Genomic DNA, 19,387 nt, shown 5'->3' with positions numbered 1-19,387 from the left:
ACTGTATTGTGGCGAACCCAGAAGAATATGCGCCGACCATGTGCTCCAAGGGCGAAATTTAAAACCGGCTCCCTAGTAAAGGGAAAAACATAACGAGAAAATGTAATGTTTGGCAAACAGAAATAAGCAACAAACCCCAGCTAGAATACAAAACTAAAACATTGTAGGCGAATATATACCTCAAGGTTGACTGTCGAGCTGTTGGACGTACTCGTCTCATTAACGTTTTCTCGGGCAGAACTTTGGGCCGCAATATCCCCGCTCGCAGTTGCTCCTGAAGTTGCACCAGCGGAGCAGCCTGTTCAACAGCGCCTTGAAGTGGCTGTAAAATTCAGTCAAGTTCAGTGGGGAGCGTATGTAGCGGCGGTAGCAATCGCTGATCCATGGGCCAATAAGGTTTGATCTCGTAATCAGATAATCCTGCAAGAGAAGCGGACGTGGCTCCTCCAATACGAAAGCTATATTAAGTTGGGTCGATGTCGATTATTCGTAACAGTTGTGATACAAAGGAGACGAGGCCAACTTTGTTCACGGGCGAACTGTCGGATAGCTGAAAAACAAATGTGGTAGATGGGTCCGAACAGGACCAAAGTGACGTTGAATAGCCAGGTTCATTTTTATAGCGCACACTGCACAGACGGGATGGCCCGAGTGTGCCGTCTACAGGGTTACACCTTGACGACGTTAGTCTGTTTAGATTGTTTCACGCAGAGCGTGAGATATTCCGTGCCATCCGAGGTCGAGTGTAAATTAGAATCAGCGACAGTGAGGTGTCTGGAGGCGTCGAATAGATCGTACGAGGGAACAGTAAATTTGCTCGCCCGAAGCATTAACAAGTGACCGGTGGTGATGGCGACCCATTGTACCGTGTCATCGGTACACGAAGAGTTAAGAAATGACTTGATATCGCTTAAAATGTCGAAGGTAAGAGTCATCTATTGTTTTGGTGGGGAGAAATGCTGGCGTTTGATGCTACGCAGTGTTTGTTTTAACTTCAGTGCGGGCAGACCGTGAGCGACATAAAGAGAGCGTACCGCGGCGAGGTATACTTGAATCGATTGAGGCTTGATCCGTTGGGCGAGGTGAGCAGCAAACAATAATAGCGTGTCTTCAGAAGCAGGCAAGAGTTCCAATGAAAAGTCCCGACAAAATTGCAGAAACTGGCGTTAGACGCTGGTGTATGTGCGATGAGACGAATCGGCAAGTCTGTCAGTGAAATAGCACTGTGCCTTTACTTAAAGCTGACTAAGGGGAGTGCCATTACGGGCTTTGGTTGACGAGAACCCATGGGGCAGAAGGCTAGGAACTTGTCCATCTGCAAACGAGAAAGAGCGTCGACCCAGTGATTATTAACACCGTGAATGGTTATTGCACGTAGCATGATATTGTAATAAGCGCATATGAAAAACAAAAACCGAAGGAGGGTAATAATATGTCGGCACTTGCTTGTATCACAGGACAGAATATTCACCACTGATAAGTTATCGCAATGAGAAAGAATATTGTGATACGCGAGGACGTCGGACCAGGTGTAGACCGCGACGGCAATGGCGCGGCTCTTTGAATGTGATTGAGCAAGAAAGAGAAATGTCATGTTCTTGGAATGATCCGTAAAGCCAGTCTCCTGAGAAGTAGGCGTCGAAGCCAGACAGGCATGCATCGGTGTATAGTTCCAGATGTGAAGAGGAAATGCATTCGTCATCGTAGAAAAAGCTGCGCTGCAGCCATTCCAAGACGGAAGGGAAATTCTCCACCACAAGAGGTCATTGTGGAAGGCGCGGTTCAAACGGAGGTGATGGGTGGGGTGATGGACTTTCCAAAGGACATCAATCATACGGCGTAGGAAAGTTCTACCGGGGCGGCATTACACCACTTTGCAGACAATTTTAGAACCTCTACGCATCCTATATCTAAGAAATGCATCAGCCTCAAACAGAAATCACAGGTTCTTTTATGCGGGGGTTTGCTGTATTACAATTGTTGTAATATTAGCATTCCAGACCTGCAGTACGTGATGCTCTCCAGACTCTTTTGGAGCCTTCGGTTTGCGTTAGGTCAACTTCGGAAAGCTTCGGAAGTCTTCGAGTCAACTTAGCAGCCGTTAGGATTACGTCGGCGAAACTTCGGACATCTTCGGATTTATATGGTAAAGTAATCGGTACAATTGGTACTCCTACGAAGTAGAATTCGCGATTAGTTTGTTGTACTCGTCCAGTCAGAAACGAGTAAGCTGATTGAGTGTACTCATTGAGCGAACTAGGGAAGTCCGAGCCCGGTTTCTTACACGGTTGTTTGTTCATCTCACCAAAGTGTCATAATCTCCAAAAGGTGAGCCTTTCCCTATTTTTATGCGGTTCTTCTTTAGTACTAACTGAGCAGCATCCTTACAGAGTATTTGAAGTTGAATTTATGTTGCAGTTTGTTTGAGGCATTACGTAAGTTACATCTTCAATGTAACATTTAGTTTTTGGTATTACGCAAACTATATTTTATCTTTCGCGTTTTTCCTTCAGTATTACGCTTACTACAATGTGCACGTATCTTTTCGCTGTAGAATTCTTCCATATCGGCATTTAGTATTCGGAAGCTCATTGAGCCCTCGGTTTTCGGCATTTCAACTGTGGATTTAAAATTTATTGAAGTTATTTATTTATTTATTATTTCATTTATTACTGTTGAGTAAATATCCTTGTTTCACCTGAGCAATTTTTCCTTGAAACGTTTTGATTTGACAAATTTAATTCGCTCGTTTTTACGGGAGAACGTCTTGATTTTTCACAACGGCAAGGCCGCCTTGTCAAGTGAAAAAAAATTCAAGAAACAACGGCCATTTCGGTTAGTTTAATTTCCAGCATCGGAAAACTTCAAAGTTCAGTTGGGATAAAAAAAAAATACATATATTTGGCCTGTTGCATTTTGCTTTCGACATAGCGGAAGTTATATTTTGGATGTAACATTTCGTTTTCGGCATCTTGTTAATTGTATTTTCGAACGAAACATGCTTTGTTGGTACAGTTCGAAAAAAACCAAATCTTCAAAAACCGGATGGAAAATCAAAATATGTAATTTTTTTTTATATCCGTTGTGCTATGTGTAAAAATTTGTATCACTTTGCCGTGAAAGCTGAAACTTTAGCCGAAATTTAGAGATTTTAAACATTTAAATTCTATATATGACCAGAGTAACGTTTCATTTGTTATCATAATCTGCGATATTCCACAATATAATAACATTTAATACAGCTTTAAAGAAATAATATGTCAAAGAGGCATTTTTATAAGTTGGCGCTATCCAATTAAAATCTTTTCGATGAAAAATTGTCGTGCTTTAACCAAATCAATAAAACTTGTCAAGGAAACATTTATTTAGGTAAGTGAAAATTAACGATAAAACCGAACAACGTTTCGGAGTCGTCATGACTCCATTATTTAGTTCGAAGTAATAGAAATAAATAAAGTTAACGTCAGAAATAGTTCACCAAAATTAACATAATGTCGGAATATGTAATGTCACGCAAATAGTTTTACTTGAATTGGGTGCGATTGGAGACTGAGAGATGGTCGGTTAACTCTTTAATTAGCAACATTTCGTAAACTAAGCAATCGAACATTTGCGAAAAAAATCTTTCTCGCATGTAATGAGCCATATTTTAGTCATAAATTCACAGTTTATTTCTGTTTTGGTGGTATCATAGAAACAGGTAATTTGTTTTGATTTTCTCAAAATGGGAAAAACGAACCGAATTTGATAGCGGTAAAGTTAAATGAGTGGCATATCATCAATACTGATGATTGGGCAATCTTGGTGCGTGAATTGCCGAAAGCAAAATACAGGAAAGGAAAAAGCACCCAGATTTCAGTTTTCAATGTACCCCATCAAAACTATAAGTAGCCTTAAACAGGCTGTCCAAAAACTTTCATCCAGTTTTTCCACATAATTATTTCTCTTTTCAAATTTACAAGGACGATATTTTGTCTTAGGTGACAACGATTCTCCACTTTCCCTGTTGCGGGACTGTTGAGCTGTTCTCTTGATTCCTCGGAGAAACGCAAAAAAGTGGTTTTGGTAGCAAGCCTTTGAAGGTAATTTCTTTATAGCTACAAAATGTAGGGTCACTATCCCACTGTCGGAATACTATTCAGTGACTTTCTCACTTTACATTTTCCGCCAATAGACCCCCATTAGCTGCTTAAATGTTATCATCGACAGGTGGCCCATTATCTTAGATTTAAGGGCGAACGGCACACAATTGAGAGTCCCTTAAAATGAAAAACAAAAGCTTTTTTGTCTTCTTAAAAGTCAACCATAACAATAGGCAAAGTTTGATGCGAAGTGGCAGGACTGCCCTCAAGATGTTGCTCTACATTCTTTTTCTTTTATGCAGCAGAGATAGAAAATGCAAAATGCAAAGCACTCAATCCCTTGCTCTAAATATTATTGGTCGGCCTCGTGGAGTTCGATGCGCGTCCGAGAAACATGTCGCTTCGTTCTTCTGTTTTCTCCAAACGCAGTCATCACCTACGGTGTCAGCCGTAAAAACGTTGTGTTAAATTGAACGAAAAAGAAATAATTCCTTTCCTCGCGTTCGCGACATATAACATACAAAGGAATATTTCTTAAACGAAAGATTCTGTTTATTTGTTATGCATAACGTAACGTCACACAACATTTTATTCATAGGCTTGTTACGCTGAATTCCCAGCATTTATGGCGCAGAGCCAAATCAAAGCTGCAGGTGAGAGTGACGTCACACCAGCTGGCGGGAAATCCCCGGATTTTGATGATGACACTTCAAAAGGTAAGGAGAAAAAAGTGCTATTCAGCTTCTTTAAAAAAGTTCAATGTAAAATAAATATAAATAAAACCGGCTTCATCCACATCCTCTTTTTGCGTAACCTGCTATACTCGCCATGTGCTAGTGCCGCCATCTTGGATCACCTTAAAGAGGAGCGGTTGGTGCGACTTCTTAAAGGGCATCAATAAAGGTCCCAAGGGAGTGGCAGTCACTCATCCCAGCCCTCTAGGAATTGAAAGTGAATGTTGACAATTAATCGACCGTTCACCACGAAACGCTATTGCGCTGCAGGCTATCCCCTTAGGGACATGGTCTTAGTGCTAGTATCTTATTGTGAAAATAAGGATTTGTATTATAGTTTGTTCATAATCCGACCTCCTTCAATTTATTGTCATGACCATTTTACTATATTTTTGTTCCTGACTTTTCATTAATCATTATATAACAACAGAAAATTCTCAAGAAGGGTATGTAAAGGAATGTCTTTAGTGGTTTCGTTAGCATATTTAATTGTTCTACCACTTTTGTTGTTGTTTTTTTTTTTTTTAATTTCTGCAATTATTTAAGCTTCCATTTCATACCCCATCCTTACCAGTCGGATGCGATTATACCACTGTGGTTTGCTGCCCGGTTATAAATCCTCTTTCCCCTCTTCTAACTCTTCTGGAGCCGCTATAAAGTCAAGGGCATATGTATAACCGCATCTCACACTGTATTATTAACAAACTATTTTTTATCTTCCCGCATTTTAGCCATAGCAGAGGATAAAAATAATGAAGGTAACGACAAATACAGCCAGGACGATTTCAACAACGCTATTTACTCTTACACGGAAGGAATTAAAACGAACTGCAAGGATGAAAAACTGAAAGCCGAACTGTACAGCAACAGAGCGGAGGCATATTTTTGTTTGGGTAAGGTCCTTTATGTTTTAATAATTTTTTGTTAACTTTAACTATTTATCAAAATATAAAAGCGTTTATCAATTAGACCCCTAGGAATAAGCTACCATTTAGCATTATACTTATTATTTTATTCTCTCACTGGGAACTTCGATAACTCACTGAGTGATGCAAAAGTTGCCTCTTCCTTACAGCCTTCTCTTATGAAAGCGATTGTTAGAGGTAAGGTTTATTAACAACGTTTATATCTCGTCTCATTGGTAATAGTAACTTCAAATTTTCTATTCCACTAAATGATAGATATTTTGAAAAAATACGTCTCCTAGTTTCTTAAACAGGTAAGGTAAAGGTCTATCTCATTTAAAAGGTGCTATACGTATGTTACAAACGAATGATTTAGTGTTTTAGCAACGTTCAGTTAGCCTCAAGACTTTTCACACAAAGTTGAACAAGGCCATGCCCTTTTTTCCCGCTAAGTTTGCCGTACGTGGTCGGTTGGGTAAAATCAAAAGTAAAACAGATAAATAAATAAATAAATAATTAATTAATTTAAAAATCAGGGAAAAATCAGGAAACACAATAAACCAACCCAGCGATCGTCTGGAAACAACAAATGCGTTGTGGTCTCAAAATCCATACTGATTACAAAACGACCAATGCTGTGGCCCGATTTCATAACAAATGGCTTGCAAACTAAATGGAATAAAGTTTCCAAAGTGTGACAAACCTGTGGCGCCGCCGATTAGAAAATCCCGAAAGAAGCGACCTCCCCTCCAAAACGATATTTTTAAAATTTAGCCTGACGGTCCACCAACTGAAGACAGCACGATGGGGTAATAACTACTTTTCATAACATTTGGAACATCTAACAGGAACACATTAACAACGGAAGTCATGAGTTTTTGTTAAAATGAGTTATATTTAGTACAATGAAACTAATTATAATTGTTTTTGGCTTTGAATGGTCGGGATGGAAATATATTGCACCTTAAAAACATTTTAAAACTTTACCTGTGAAAAACGTATTGAAGTATCAATGTCAACTATTTTTATTGTCACTTTGAAGAGCCAAAAAGAACCTTTTCATCGATGAAGACGTTGAAATAATCATAACATGTCAATACCCCTCTATTACACCGGATCTAGCATTAATTATCTTTGGCTGTCGATCGTTAGGATGGAATTGGGTTGCAACATTCAAGTCCTTCCTCTCAATGTTGGAGAAACCACGAAGTTATTATAGTTTCTTTTTCCTCGGAGAAATCACTCAATATTTTCCTCCAGGTTCTCTATGAGCAATTCCATGTCAACAAACGGGTTCTCTATGAAATATTTGTGTAGTTTGATAAAGAAACATCTGCGCTACAGTCCTCCTTATAGGCCTGCTACATTTTTAAGAATTCACTAGAAATCTTCCTTTTTGTGATATCAATGCACTTTTTGATTTGAGAGGAAGAAACGTATTCACAATATTATCATGTTTTTAACACCGCTTAAACAGTCCTTAAATGACCTCTGAAAGAAACGATGATAAAAGACCACTAAAATTGAAAGGAATGAGTGGTGATTCTATGGCAACTTTACGGTAAAATGAGTTTTTAATTCATAGTTTTGCACTAAAAGGTAAGTTCGATTAGGTTGAGTTTGTCTGTTTGTCTGATTAATGTTGAATTCCCTATGTTCAATTCCTTTAGAAAATGAAAATCCTAACGCAGGCGTTACATATTTGAACTACCTCTATATCAAAGAAGCCAAAACTGATGCCTAAATTTACATTATTTCATTTTCCAACAGGAGCAAGTGCGTGCGTTAAGCTGAAACAGTTTGAGGAAGCCATCAAGTGGTGTGAAAAGGGATTAGCAGTATCCTTTATTACAGATGCTTCCATGAAAAATATTTGTCGTGTTCAAATTTTATGATCACTTTTCATTTCTGCTTTTATGCGCGTATCTCGTTTCGCAAATATGGTTAGAAAAGAGGAAGTCATTTATTATACTATCAATTTTGTTGTTCGCCTTAAATTTCAAAATTATTCGAAGAAAACGTGACAAAGAAAAAGAAATAAACAATATACAAGGAGTTAAGACCGATGTCCGATGCATTTGACCTTTCTTCCAGTTTGACACATTTGTAAGCTTTTCGAAAACTTTAGCAACCCACGTGTTAGAAATCTTGACCATTGGAAGCTTGACAAGAATAACCAGGAACTGTTGAAATTAAGAAGCAGCTCTGTCAATGAACGCAACAAGCTACCAGATACAGACTGTGAGGAACATAAAGGTAAAGTTAACGGTTTATCAGTTGCTGTCGATGAAGACACCTTAATCCTCTCTAGACCACGTGTTTTTTTTTTCTTTTTTTTCGTCTTATGGGGCCTTGGGGGGGAGGGTGGATTCTTACTCCCCCTCCATAATTCGGCAACTATTAGAGCTGTGACAATGACACTTGGACTATAAATAGTACGTCCAACGATTTTTTCTTTGAGTTCCACCAAAGAAGTAATGACGTCGTATTACATAGTAATTACATCACGATTGCCAAATGGCGGCCATTTTGCATCCAACATCCTGGATTATTAAATTTCTCCAAACTTTGAGAAAAGCAGCAAAATCAGAAGCACTAAAAGAACACTAATGATAAGACAGCCTGTCAAAATTTGGTTGTCATGGTAGCATCAAAGGCAATGAACACTAGCCGGCCTCATCAAATTGCCAGATCAATTTCTCAAAAATTCACCAGGGATCATGGCCATTGCTCAAATATTTAAAAACGTTACCCTGGTTCAAAGTCACCGCGGGCAGAATTCGCAGCTCCGAAATATGGCCAGCATCTCTCGCAGGCGCACAGCCGTATCACCCGGGCATTGGCAGAGTTGGACAGCTCTTTTGGCCTTATTAGGCCTCATTAACATGGCGACGGCGACGGCATGTTCTAAAACCCAAAGCACCCGAATGAAACCACCAGAGCTATCGGGACGGAATCACTGGAGCCACCCGACAATCAAAAAACCGAAGCGATAAAGAGGAAAGATTGCTGGCTTTGTAGTTATTACTTGTTCATAAACGTTTCTTATTCTTTGAAGGTGTTGAAATAGAATCACCAATCTGTTACCTTTAAGCTGATTCCATTATTTTTTAGATAATAATTTAAAATAAAAACAAGCGATAACGAAGTTGACTGACGTTTCGATGACTCCATGTCACCATTTTTGAAGAAGGAATGTTGGACTTTGGCGATATTTGGATCAGAATTTGAGCTAATTTGCCACTTTCTCAAATCTTTCGTGACATGGGTTAGTTTTGACAGGCCTTGATTGGCACCTGTCACTCTAAATGACTTAAAAGTCGTACCATGAGCTAACACAAGTCTAGTCTTCATTCACATGAAACAACAATAAAATTCATTATATTTTTAAAACAGGAATCAAGTTTATTTCTGATACTTATTTAAGGGGAATTTTTGGGATTTGAGGCTAAAACCACGGAAGTACTCTAACTCCCAAGGGAAAAGTGGCAGAGGTGGCCTACTCAGTGTATTAGAGTTCTTGGGTGGGTACCATAATCTGGCCGCCATCTAACTCCAAGAGATGGCGTGTATCACACCTACCTAATCCTCTCATGGACTCAGTCTTAAATTCATCCCTTCTGCAAAAAGGGGTTCTGTGGTATAGCCGCATATTTCAGCGGGTTTTGGGTTTTAAAACGCTTGATGCAAAACACCGTGGAAACAAATGACTTCCTTCAAGTTGGTAACGGCCGCTTAAAAAAACTGTGTTCAACTTCTTTTATTTGGAATTTGGACTGAAGTTCTTTCAATCCATATAACTTCTGGTTGATTTACAAGAAATCGGTTTTGGTACAAACATAAATAATTGCCAGCCCATAAAACTCAACCTGATGATTAAAATAAAAACATCATCTATTTGTTCTTGTAAACAAAATGTAAGGTTACCTCGCTTGCAAAGATATTCCTAGCAGTAGGATCATCCTCCCTCCTCATTGACAAGCTCTTAGCTAAATCTTCGGCTATATCGCTATGAGTTACCAGTTCTTTTAATTTGTCTGTCAAGCTCCGTTAGTTCATTTTGAAGTGTTCTTTAGAAAATGCCAAAATATAGCACTTGTGACTAAGCTACCCTGCGAACAGCAGACGTATTTCCGGTTGTCGCATCTCTCCCGCCGAAAAATAACGTCTGCGAAAACGAGCGGAGAAAAAATTTCCGTGACGTCAAATGTTAGCGACCAATCACAATTCACCTTGCATATTCCAAGAAGTAACTCGCGAGTTTTTTCGTGGATCTCTCGCTAACGCGTGGGAAAATATGGCGGAAGATGCGTTGAGGAAAGTATGCGATGTTTTCGTGAATCTTCCAACTGGTTTCGGAAAGTCTGTGGTATTTCAGGCTTTGCCTGTTGTGTATTCTCATGTGGAAAAATCTCGTGAAACGAACATTGTCATCGTTGTATCGCCGCTGGTTAACCTGATGAAAGACCAAGTCAGCCACTTAACATCCCTTGGAACAAGTGCAGTATCACCTAGTGATATCTGTTCCTAAGAAGAAATAGATCAGTCGAAAAAGGAAGTTATTCAATCGTGTATGGATCACCAGAGTCTTGGCTCGGTGAAAAGAGATGTCGTAAGATGTTGTCGAGCGATGTTTACAAAAGTTCAGCGAGAGCTGTCGCTGTTGATGAGGGACATGTCATTTGCCAATGGTAAGCTTTATTCCATTTCTTTGTTGCGGGTAAGAATCATTTATGTATTTCAGCTTATAAGCAAAGTTTTATTAACATCGGCGGTGTTGTTAAAATTATGCGTGTGAATTGCACGTTTGCGTCTCATGTTTACATCGTATAAATTAAAAACTAGAGCGCTTGTTTCACTCACTTTAGCTGGAAAAACTGAATGTTCTAGCTGGCCAATATTTCGTTTTGCTTACATGTTTATACAAGTATATTTTCCATTCTAGGGGAAAGTCAAAAAACGAACAAACATGCAGCTTTTCGAGTTTGGTTTTCGCATTTGCACGAGTTCCGGTCCCTTCTTCCAAGAACCCCATTCATTGCATTTACTGCCACGGCCACAAAGGATACCAGGGACACAATATTTGAAGTGCTGCTAACGGGTGGTTTCCACATTGTTCATGAAAACCCAAACAAAGAAAACATAACCTATGTTGTACAATACATGGGGGAAAATGCTAGCCTTGCGGAGTATTTCTTCTGGATAGCCGATGAGGTGAAAGACTGTGGCTCAGCAGCAACCAGAACCATCATTTACACGCAAACTATCAAACAATGTGCCGTTGTGTACTCAACACTGAAGACCCTCCTTGGGGACAAAATCTATAGCTCAGAAGAAAGAGATCCAAAGCTTGTGTTGTTAATTGCTAGAAATGCTACACTTTTGCACCCCACAGTCAAACAAGGACCACACCCTTGCATCCTTCCAGAGTGATCACGGACCTATTCGCGTTTTTATAACATAGCGCGCGTACATCCTAATCTAATTACTATTGGCGTCATCATGGTACATTTCTCAACATACGCACGGCCGTGCGTCCATCGGATGACGCGTGCAAGTCAGATAGGGGAAGCATGCGCGCGCTATGTTATGAAAAATGTTTTACTGAGAGACAGCACCATAAAAAAATTTATATTTATAAGAGCTTGTCAAAGTTGAATGAAACGTTTAGATTAAACCGATATGAGAAATCACTTTCTCTTTTCTTTTTTTAAAAGAGAATTTTGTAATTAATCAGGAAGCAAAACCTGTTTTCCAAATCTGCGTGCATCCATAACTCGATATACGCACGCTAAGCATGAACCAATTCTTAATTAGTTCCAACAGTTGCTTTTGGCATGGGCATTAATTGTAAGAAAGTCTACTGAACAATACATTTTGGTCCAGCTAAAAATGTTGAATGTTACATGCAAGAGAGTGGCAGAGCTAGAAGAGATGGTGCTCAAAGCACTGCTTTCCTGCTGTACCAAGGAAAAGGATGTATTAAATCAAAGGAATGTAGACGTAAACACTTGCTCAGTTATTTTGACGTGGTATGTCATTCCAAAGATCCTGCACATTTATGTTGTGACAACTGTTCTACCTCTTGTAATTGTGGTTCGGAGGATTGCAAACCACTGTGTTACCCACTGGCAGAAGGTGATAAACCAGCCCGAGAAAATAAATGTCAAATTTTCACAGGAAATGAGAAAACACAGGTAAAATCGTCATGCGTAATTTTTGATTTTGTGAAAATTGAGACTTTTGAGGTCTTTTCCTTGGGCTCAAAAAAGATCCTTTCCTTTGGAGTTTTTTCGTACAACTTATTGCATTTACAGCCCTTAAAAGTGTGAAAATAATGCAACATGCTTGAAGTTATTCTGAAAATATTTTGAATTTAAAAGTACTGTATGACCCCGGGTTAATGTTTGAAATGTGGTTTCACACAACATTTAAAAGCATTTTTCATTTGCAGCTGCAATAAAATGTGTAGTTCCAAAAATTATCCATACCTCCCCCATGGGATGGATTTTTCCTTAGAACCCCCCCTCCCCCACCTCTCTGGAAATTCCAGTCAAGCTTCATACATTTACTTACATATTTGGGCCTTGGAGAACCTCCACCCCTCCGGAATTTCCAATCCCTTCTGTGGGGGGAGTATGGACATTGTCTGGAACTACACAAAAGATGACTCTAACAAGAACGTTTGCATGCTGGTAGTTGGGGGGGGGGGGATTACATATATGGCTGAACACAGTTTTTGATACTTCTGACATGGGTTATTTCCATAGAAACAATCCAATCACTGTGCTATAAACATGCCTTTAATTAAACAGGTTTTGTATGTTTGCTAAGAAACTTGCTACATGTAATATATTACTCCCATCATTTATCTGAAACAAACTTGTAAACAATATTCTTGTATTAACACTCTTCCAGTGATATTTTTCCCACAACTTTTTAGATCTCCTTTGTTAAAGGAAAACTGGATTATTGTTCCTTAAATTTCCACTGTTAAATTTTAGTTGTTTTGAAATAATCCACCTTGTTTCCTGAAGTGTATCCCTGCCAAATGTTAATCAGAACTTTTGTGAGTGGTTCTTGACAAATATGTACATTTCTGAGGAAGCCATCACATCACATTCAATGTCAATTTTTCACCACCTATTCATTGCATTTAAGGGGTTCTCATGTTGATTACTAGTCTCCTTCGCAGCCGTTATTAGGGTCGTCACGCAACGCTCCTCCCCACTAACTAGTGGGGAGGAGCGTTGCGTGACCACCCTAATAACGGCTGCGAAGGAGACAAGTTGATTACAAGAGACCATTAAAATACAGTGTAGCTAGATTTGCATCTTGACTGCTTGTGGCATACCATTCTATGAAAGGGTTTCAACTTACAATTACTTATTTTGTCATTTTATACCACACATAGAGCCTGTTATAACCCTTCAAGCCCTATGAGTGATCAGCAACAATGCTTTGTAAAAAGCATGGTGGTTTTGAGAATTATAAACATGATCACACAAGATGAATTTGCTGGATATATAAACAACTTCTCCCCACCACTTCTGTAGGAAATGAATAGGGGAAACAAGTGAGAATTCAAATCTTGATCGTAGGATTTAAAGGGTAAAACGAATATATCATCAACTGCATCATGTTTGTTTATTGTAATCTTTGTGTGCACTTCGGCGTGGAGGTCAACACTCGGTCAGTGAAGCCCGATGTTACTCCTACAGAAGCATTTTGAAGCAAGCCGTTTGGAACGAGAAAACGACGAGTTGAAAGCAAAGCTACTGGGGCAATAGGGCTAACAGCACCAAAAGTGACAACGGGAGGCGGAGAAGAGCTTACAAAAGAAGACGCACCAAAGCTCGGATCGAACGTGACATTTAATTGCTAGCGATTATATACATTCGCACCTTCAAAGCAGACTCTTTTTCGCCTCTGGCGTTTGTCCAAGCTCGTTAGCGAGTCGTTTTACACGGAACGGGCCATCATTTTTAAAAATCTTGTTTGATTTCCTTCTCGAAATCTGCTACTACGTCCAAAGCCCTCTTGTAGCGAAGCAGACGATTATAACATTTGGAGCGGCAAAGCTTCCAACGCAAGCAGTCAGATCGACTTCAGCTGAACGCAGTATTAATTTGTGAATTTCCAGAGAAATTTTTCCAAACACTTTTATCTTCTCTTCACTGGAAACTTTTACTTTGCATAGAAAACAAACCTCAGACGTCGAAATTATTTTCGGGTGTTTCGCACGAGCTCATAGCAAATGCCAGTTCTAAACTATAAATCGCCGGTTCTCGCGTCTCTCACTCTGCATCGCGCGTGTACACGAGTGTCAAATTCTATCAGGGAATTTCATTGGCCAACAACAAGACAAAAGCTTTGACGTCACAAAAAATTTTTCCTCGGCTCGTTTTCGCAGACGTTATTTTTCGGCGGGAGAGAAGCGACGACCGGAAATACGTCTGCTGCTCGCAGGCTATGACTAAGCAGAACTTAGGCAGGCTTTCACAATGATTTCTAACTAAATCAAATATGTGGTTGGTAGATCACATATTATGCAACTAATTGCTGCTAGAGCTAAACAAAAACCAACAAAATTTTCCAAATAAATGTCTATGTCTTGGGCAGATAGTCAAGCTCGCGAACCGAGTCGCTGACGAGCCACAAATTAACCGCTCTTTACCTAAGATCGGCTTGGCTTTGGTAACATCGCCGCATTTTAAGTGACAGCTCGCCAAATGCCTCGATATATTTGAGTTGCTTTCAGAAGGCAAAGCAAAGCTGTCCTCGTCTCTGCTGGATCCACAAGGAGTCTGTAATTTTTCATGCAGGGGACAACTGGATGGAATAACAGACATTTTTAAGTAATGCCGACCTTTTCGGAATGTGCTAGGAGGGTTTTGACAAAATATTCAAATTGAAACACCTCTGGGTTTTAATTGAATAAGGGTGAAATGAACAACGGAGTCTTGATACATTAATAAATAAACACTGCGTCACAAAACGTAAAGAAACCAGTTCACATACTATAAGAGGGAGAAAGGAATTTTTTCCCGGCTATTTCTTAGTCTTGGAGAGTATTTTTAACTACTGATTTCATTCAAGCATACAAGAAAGGTAACGCTTTAACTGAGCATAGAATGAATATTGAACATACCTCGAAATGAACAACCGTCAGTCATGCAAAACAAGCACTGCTATAGCACATGTGGAAAAGAAAAATATAGCCCAAGAGGTTTCATTTAAAATACCAATAAAAGGATAGATCTTGTCTAAAATATGGCTAAATGGCCAAAAATATTTACCTAGTGATTATTTGTATTTCTAAAAGAGTTTGGTTCAGAAATGTGTCTATCGGTCTGACGGCTTTATGTTTACTTTCGATTGAAATCCGTGAATATTAGGGAAATCGCGGAGCTTTGTACGGCACGCAGCGTGAAGTGCCCACAAATTTATTCCATACATTAGCAGATTGCTGTTAGTGCTTTTGAGTTAAAATAGACTTGACCCTAAGTCAGGTCTCACTTTTGTGAAAATAGGCTTTAACTACGTGTATGTCACGTTTATTGCATTCTGAAATTTGTTCAAATTTTGAAAAAATTGAAACTCAGTCAAAATTTCACAGAAAAACAATGTTAAACCTTTAAATTGTTATTTACAAATAGTGCTTTAATTTGTAAAATATTCAAGCTGTTTGAGCAAGGAATGACGTTTTGGCAGCACGCGCAATGTATACACAAATTGTAGAGTCTCCAAAGGTAAATTGGGTCGTTGTGAGGTCACCTTGTAAACCGTCTCGCCAACAACGAAAAAAATCGCATTGAGCTCAGTATATGTGATATTTGTTTATGGGATATAATGATTGATGTTCATAGAAAAAATTAGCGAAATCGATGAAAAGCCGAAATTTCCCTTATCCGCCTCTCCCTTTGGCTCCATTGGGTGAACATGAGTTAACATTTAATTCAAAATGAAATGAGTTTGAGATCCTTGGATGATTATTACGGATATATATTAACTCATCTTGTCCTTCATACGCCTGACTACGTTTTTCTAGTAAAGCAGTCAATACTTTTTAGAACACCGAACAGTTGATAGATTTTTGAAGAGAATGAAAAGTTCAACTTTAGTCATTGTTGTAAGTGCATATGGAATCACATAACATACCTTATTGAAATAGTTAGCGTGACACAAGAAATACCTTGTGAAAAAGAGGTCTCGCTAAATTTTACTGGAGCGATTCCCCCATGGCGATTCCCCCATGTGTACATGCAAACAGTTGTAACCAAATGAGTACAGAAGGTTTAGACTTTGGGACGGGAGGTGAGATATTTGAGAAAGTAAGACATGATCTTGAAATAGGTATTCTCTTGTGTATGCATTTTTACAGAAATACCCACGCCGTTAAACAATTCTGACGCTATACAAAACCATAGCAGAAGTCACTCGATTGAAAAAGAAGTGGCCAACACTACTGGAGAAGGTGACAGCAAAGGCAATCTCAAGAGCTCTTATTCCCACCAAGAAAACTTCCTTAAGTCCATAGAGTACTACAAAAATGATCTGTCAGTGGCAAAAGAAGTAGGGGATAGACAAGAAGAAGGAAGAGCCTATGTCAATCTCGGCAACACTTATTACAGCCTGGGAAACTTCCTAAAGGCCGAAGAGTACCACGAGAAGCATCTGTCAACAGCAAAAGAAATAGGCGATACGTTCGAAGAAGGTAGGGCCTATGGCAATCTTGGAAACGATTATCTCAGCCTGGGAAAGTTCCAAAAGGCCATCGAATACCACGAAAAGCATCTGTCAATAGCAAAAGAATTAGAAGACGAAGACGAAGAAGGAAGGGCCTGTGGTAACCTCGGCAACGCTTACCACAGCCTGGAAAACGTCCAACATGCCATAGAGTACCACGAAAAAGAGCTGTTAATAGCGAAAGAAATGAGCAATAAATCCCGCGAAGGAAGGGCCTATGGGAATCTCGGCAGGGATTATTACAGCGTATCAAACTTCCAAAAGGCTATTAGGTACCATGAAAAAGAGTTGTTAATAGCAAAAGAACTAAATGACAAGGACCGAGAAGGAGCGGTCTATAGCAATCTCGGCGACATTTCGTGCAGGATGGGAAACTTCGAAAAGGCCATAGAGTACCACAAAAAGGATCTGTCAATAGCAAAAGAAGCAGGCGATAGATCAAGAGAAGCAGAAACCTATGGGATCCTGGGCAGCACTTATTACAGCCTGGGGCGATTTCAAATGGCCATAGAACAACACGAGAAGCATCTGTCAATAGCGAAAGAATTGGGCGATAAAATTGGAGAAGGAAGAGCCTATGGTAATCTTGGCAATGGTTATTACAGCCTGGGTAACTTCCAAAAGGCCATAGAGTACAACCAAACCTATCTGTCAATAGCAGAAGAAGTAAGCGATAAAACCGGAGAAGGAAGGGCCTATGGCAATCTCGGCAACATTTATTACAGCCTGGGAAACTTTGACAAGGCCATTCAGTATCATAAAAGGCATCTTAGAAGAGCTGAAAAAATACGTGGGGAAGTCCGAGAAGGAGGGGTCTATGGCAATCTAGGCAACGCCTACCAAAGGATCAAAGATTACGAAAAAGCAATAACGAACCACGAAAGGGACCTGTCGATAGCCAAAGAAGTAGGCAATGAAGCCGCAGAAGGAAGAGCCTATGGTAACCTAGGCAACGCTTGGTACAGCCTTGGAAACTTCGAAAGGGCCATTGAGTACCATGAAAAAGAATGGTTAAAGGCAAAAGAAGTGGGTGACCATGCGGAAGAAGGAAGGGCCTATGGTAATCTCGGCAACGCTTATTACCGGCAGAAAAAGTTCGAAAAGGCCAAAGCGTACCACGAAAAGCATCTGTCAATAGCAAAAGAAGTAGGCAATAAAGTCCAAGAAGGAGAGGCCTATAGCAATCTCGGCGACTACTACTCAAGCCTCGGAGAGTTTCAGGAAGCTTCCAAGTGCTATCAATTTTCTGTAAAACTAGTAAATATTGTCAGGGCTAGTCTTAGTTGTGAGGAGGCCTTAAAAATGAGTTTTCGTGACCTTCATCGGGGAGGTTACAATGGCCTCTGGCAAAGTCTGTTAAAACTCGATAGAATTGATGAGGCTCTGTGTGCTGCTGAGAAAGGCCGAGCACAGGCTTTGGTCGATGTCTTAAAAGTACAGTATGGCTTAACAGAATCTCCATCAGCGTCACTTGAGCCCAAAGAAACAATTTCCTACATCTCAAACAAGCTAACCACGAAAACTGTGTTTTTAGCGCATCAGCCCGACAAAATCATTTTCTGGGTTATTGGCAAGGGAAGCAAGGTCGAGTTGCGAGAAAGGAAAGTGGATTCAGGAAGTTGGCATGATGAGGGAGTCACTAACTTGTTGAATTCTGCTTTGAAGAACATTGGTGCTGCTAATGACGTTAGATGCGAGGATCGTTCGTTGGATGTACTGGACGATCAAGATTTTGATGAAGAAGGTCATGATGTTGATGATGACTACCGTGATGATGATGATGATGATGGTAAACAAGCACTATCACTACAGTGCACCGTCAAGGGCTTACAACCATTGCATGATGCAATTATTGACCCCATTGCAGACTTGTGTCAAGGTGACCAACTGATCATCGTTCCAGATGGCCCGCTTTGTTTGGCTCCGTTCTCTGCATTGAGCACGTCTATCCGCATCCGCACTGTACCCTCGTTGACCAGTTTAAGACTGATCACAGATCACCCTGAGGAATGCAAAAGTGTGAAGGGGGCACTGCTTGTCGGAGATCCATATCTGGGGGATGTCAAGTATCCAAAGTACAAACAACTGCCATGTGCCAGAGAGGAAGTAGAGATGATAGGAGAACTTCTTAACATCCCACCACTTACGGGAGTAGAAGCAGCGAAACACCAGGTGTTGCAACGAATTTCTTCAGTCTCTTTGGTTCATATCGCAGCTCATGGAAGCAAGGAGACGGGAGAAATTGCTTTGGCTCCAAATCCTGGGTGGGAAAAACATTGCCATCAAAGTTCAACGTCCAAAGCAAACGAAAAGAGTCCTAAAGAAGATGACTACATGTTAAAAATTGCGGATGTCCAAGATGTCAAGCTACGAGCAAAACTGGTTGTGCTTAGTTGCTGTCACAGTGGTAAAGGAAAGGTTCAGTCAGAGGGTGTCGTTGGAATTGCTCGGGCGTTCTTGGCTGCTGGCGCCTGTTCTGTTCTAGTGTCCCTCTGGGCAATTTCAGACAAGGCCACCATGGAGTTCATGAAGAGTTTCTACCAACATCTTGCAGATGGAAAAAGCGCCAGTGTGGCTCTTCAACAGGCTATGAAGTTTCTGAGAGAGTCAGAGGAGTTCTCGGCTGTGAAGTACTGGGCTCCTTTCCAACTAATTGGTGATGACGTTACACTTGAATTTGGACGAAAAGAATCAGAGCACCTGACGGAGAGTTTAAGCTGAAGTGTGAACTGTACCACCTAGAAATGATGTTCAAAAGAAGTAAGTTTATAGCTTAGAAATTTTTTTCTTCGTTGCAAAGGCCACATTTTTTGTTTCTGTTTTTTTTAATTGTCCACCAAGGTCTTGCAACTAAAGTACTTAAAAGTAACACTAAAGTCTGGTTTCCATTCTTTAAAAAAATTGGTTAAACAGTTAA

At 40.0% G+C, this 19,387-nt stretch overlaps 2 protein-coding genes and 1 pseudogene across 2 annotated transcripts in view; all 3 read left to right on the top strand.

Annotated features, from left to right (window-relative positions):
- Window positions 1-19,387, top strand: part of LOC146477319 (von Willebrand factor A domain-containing protein 7-like) — a 166,008-nt gene that overhangs the window by 136,668 nt on the left and 9,953 nt on the right. The gene's annotated exons all lie outside the window — the stretch shown is intronic.
- Window positions 3,883-19,387, top strand: part of LOC146477320 (uncharacterized) — a 17,143-nt gene continuing 1,638 nt past the window's right edge. The window contains exons 1-5 of the mRNA XM_085113513.1: window positions 3,883-4,082; window positions 4,681-4,798; window positions 7,492-7,559; window positions 7,884-7,977; window positions 16,106-19,230. Of these exons, the coding sequence (XP_084969639.1) occupies window positions 4,708-4,798; window positions 7,492-7,559; window positions 7,884-7,977; window positions 16,106-19,191 (3,339 nt within the window). The 5' untranslated portion in view covers window positions 3,883-4,082; window positions 4,681-4,707 and the 3' untranslated portion in view covers window positions 19,192-19,230. The remainder of the gene's footprint in view (window positions 4,083-4,680; window positions 4,799-7,491; window positions 7,560-7,883; window positions 7,978-16,105; window positions 19,231-19,387) is intronic.
- LOC146477321 (putative ATP-dependent DNA helicase Q1) lies at window positions 8,113-12,053 on the top strand (annotated as a pseudogene).

This window comes from Pavona decussata, unplaced genomic scaffold (assembly GCF_977016875.1).
Source record: "Pavona decussata unplaced genomic scaffold, jaPavDecu1.1 SCAFFOLD_71, whole genome shotgun sequence".
Taxonomy (NCBI): Eukaryota; Metazoa; Cnidaria; class Anthozoa; order Scleractinia; family Agariciidae; genus Pavona; species Pavona decussata.
Note: the sequence above shows the minus strand (reverse complement) of the source record. Positions and strands in the feature narration are given on the sequence as shown.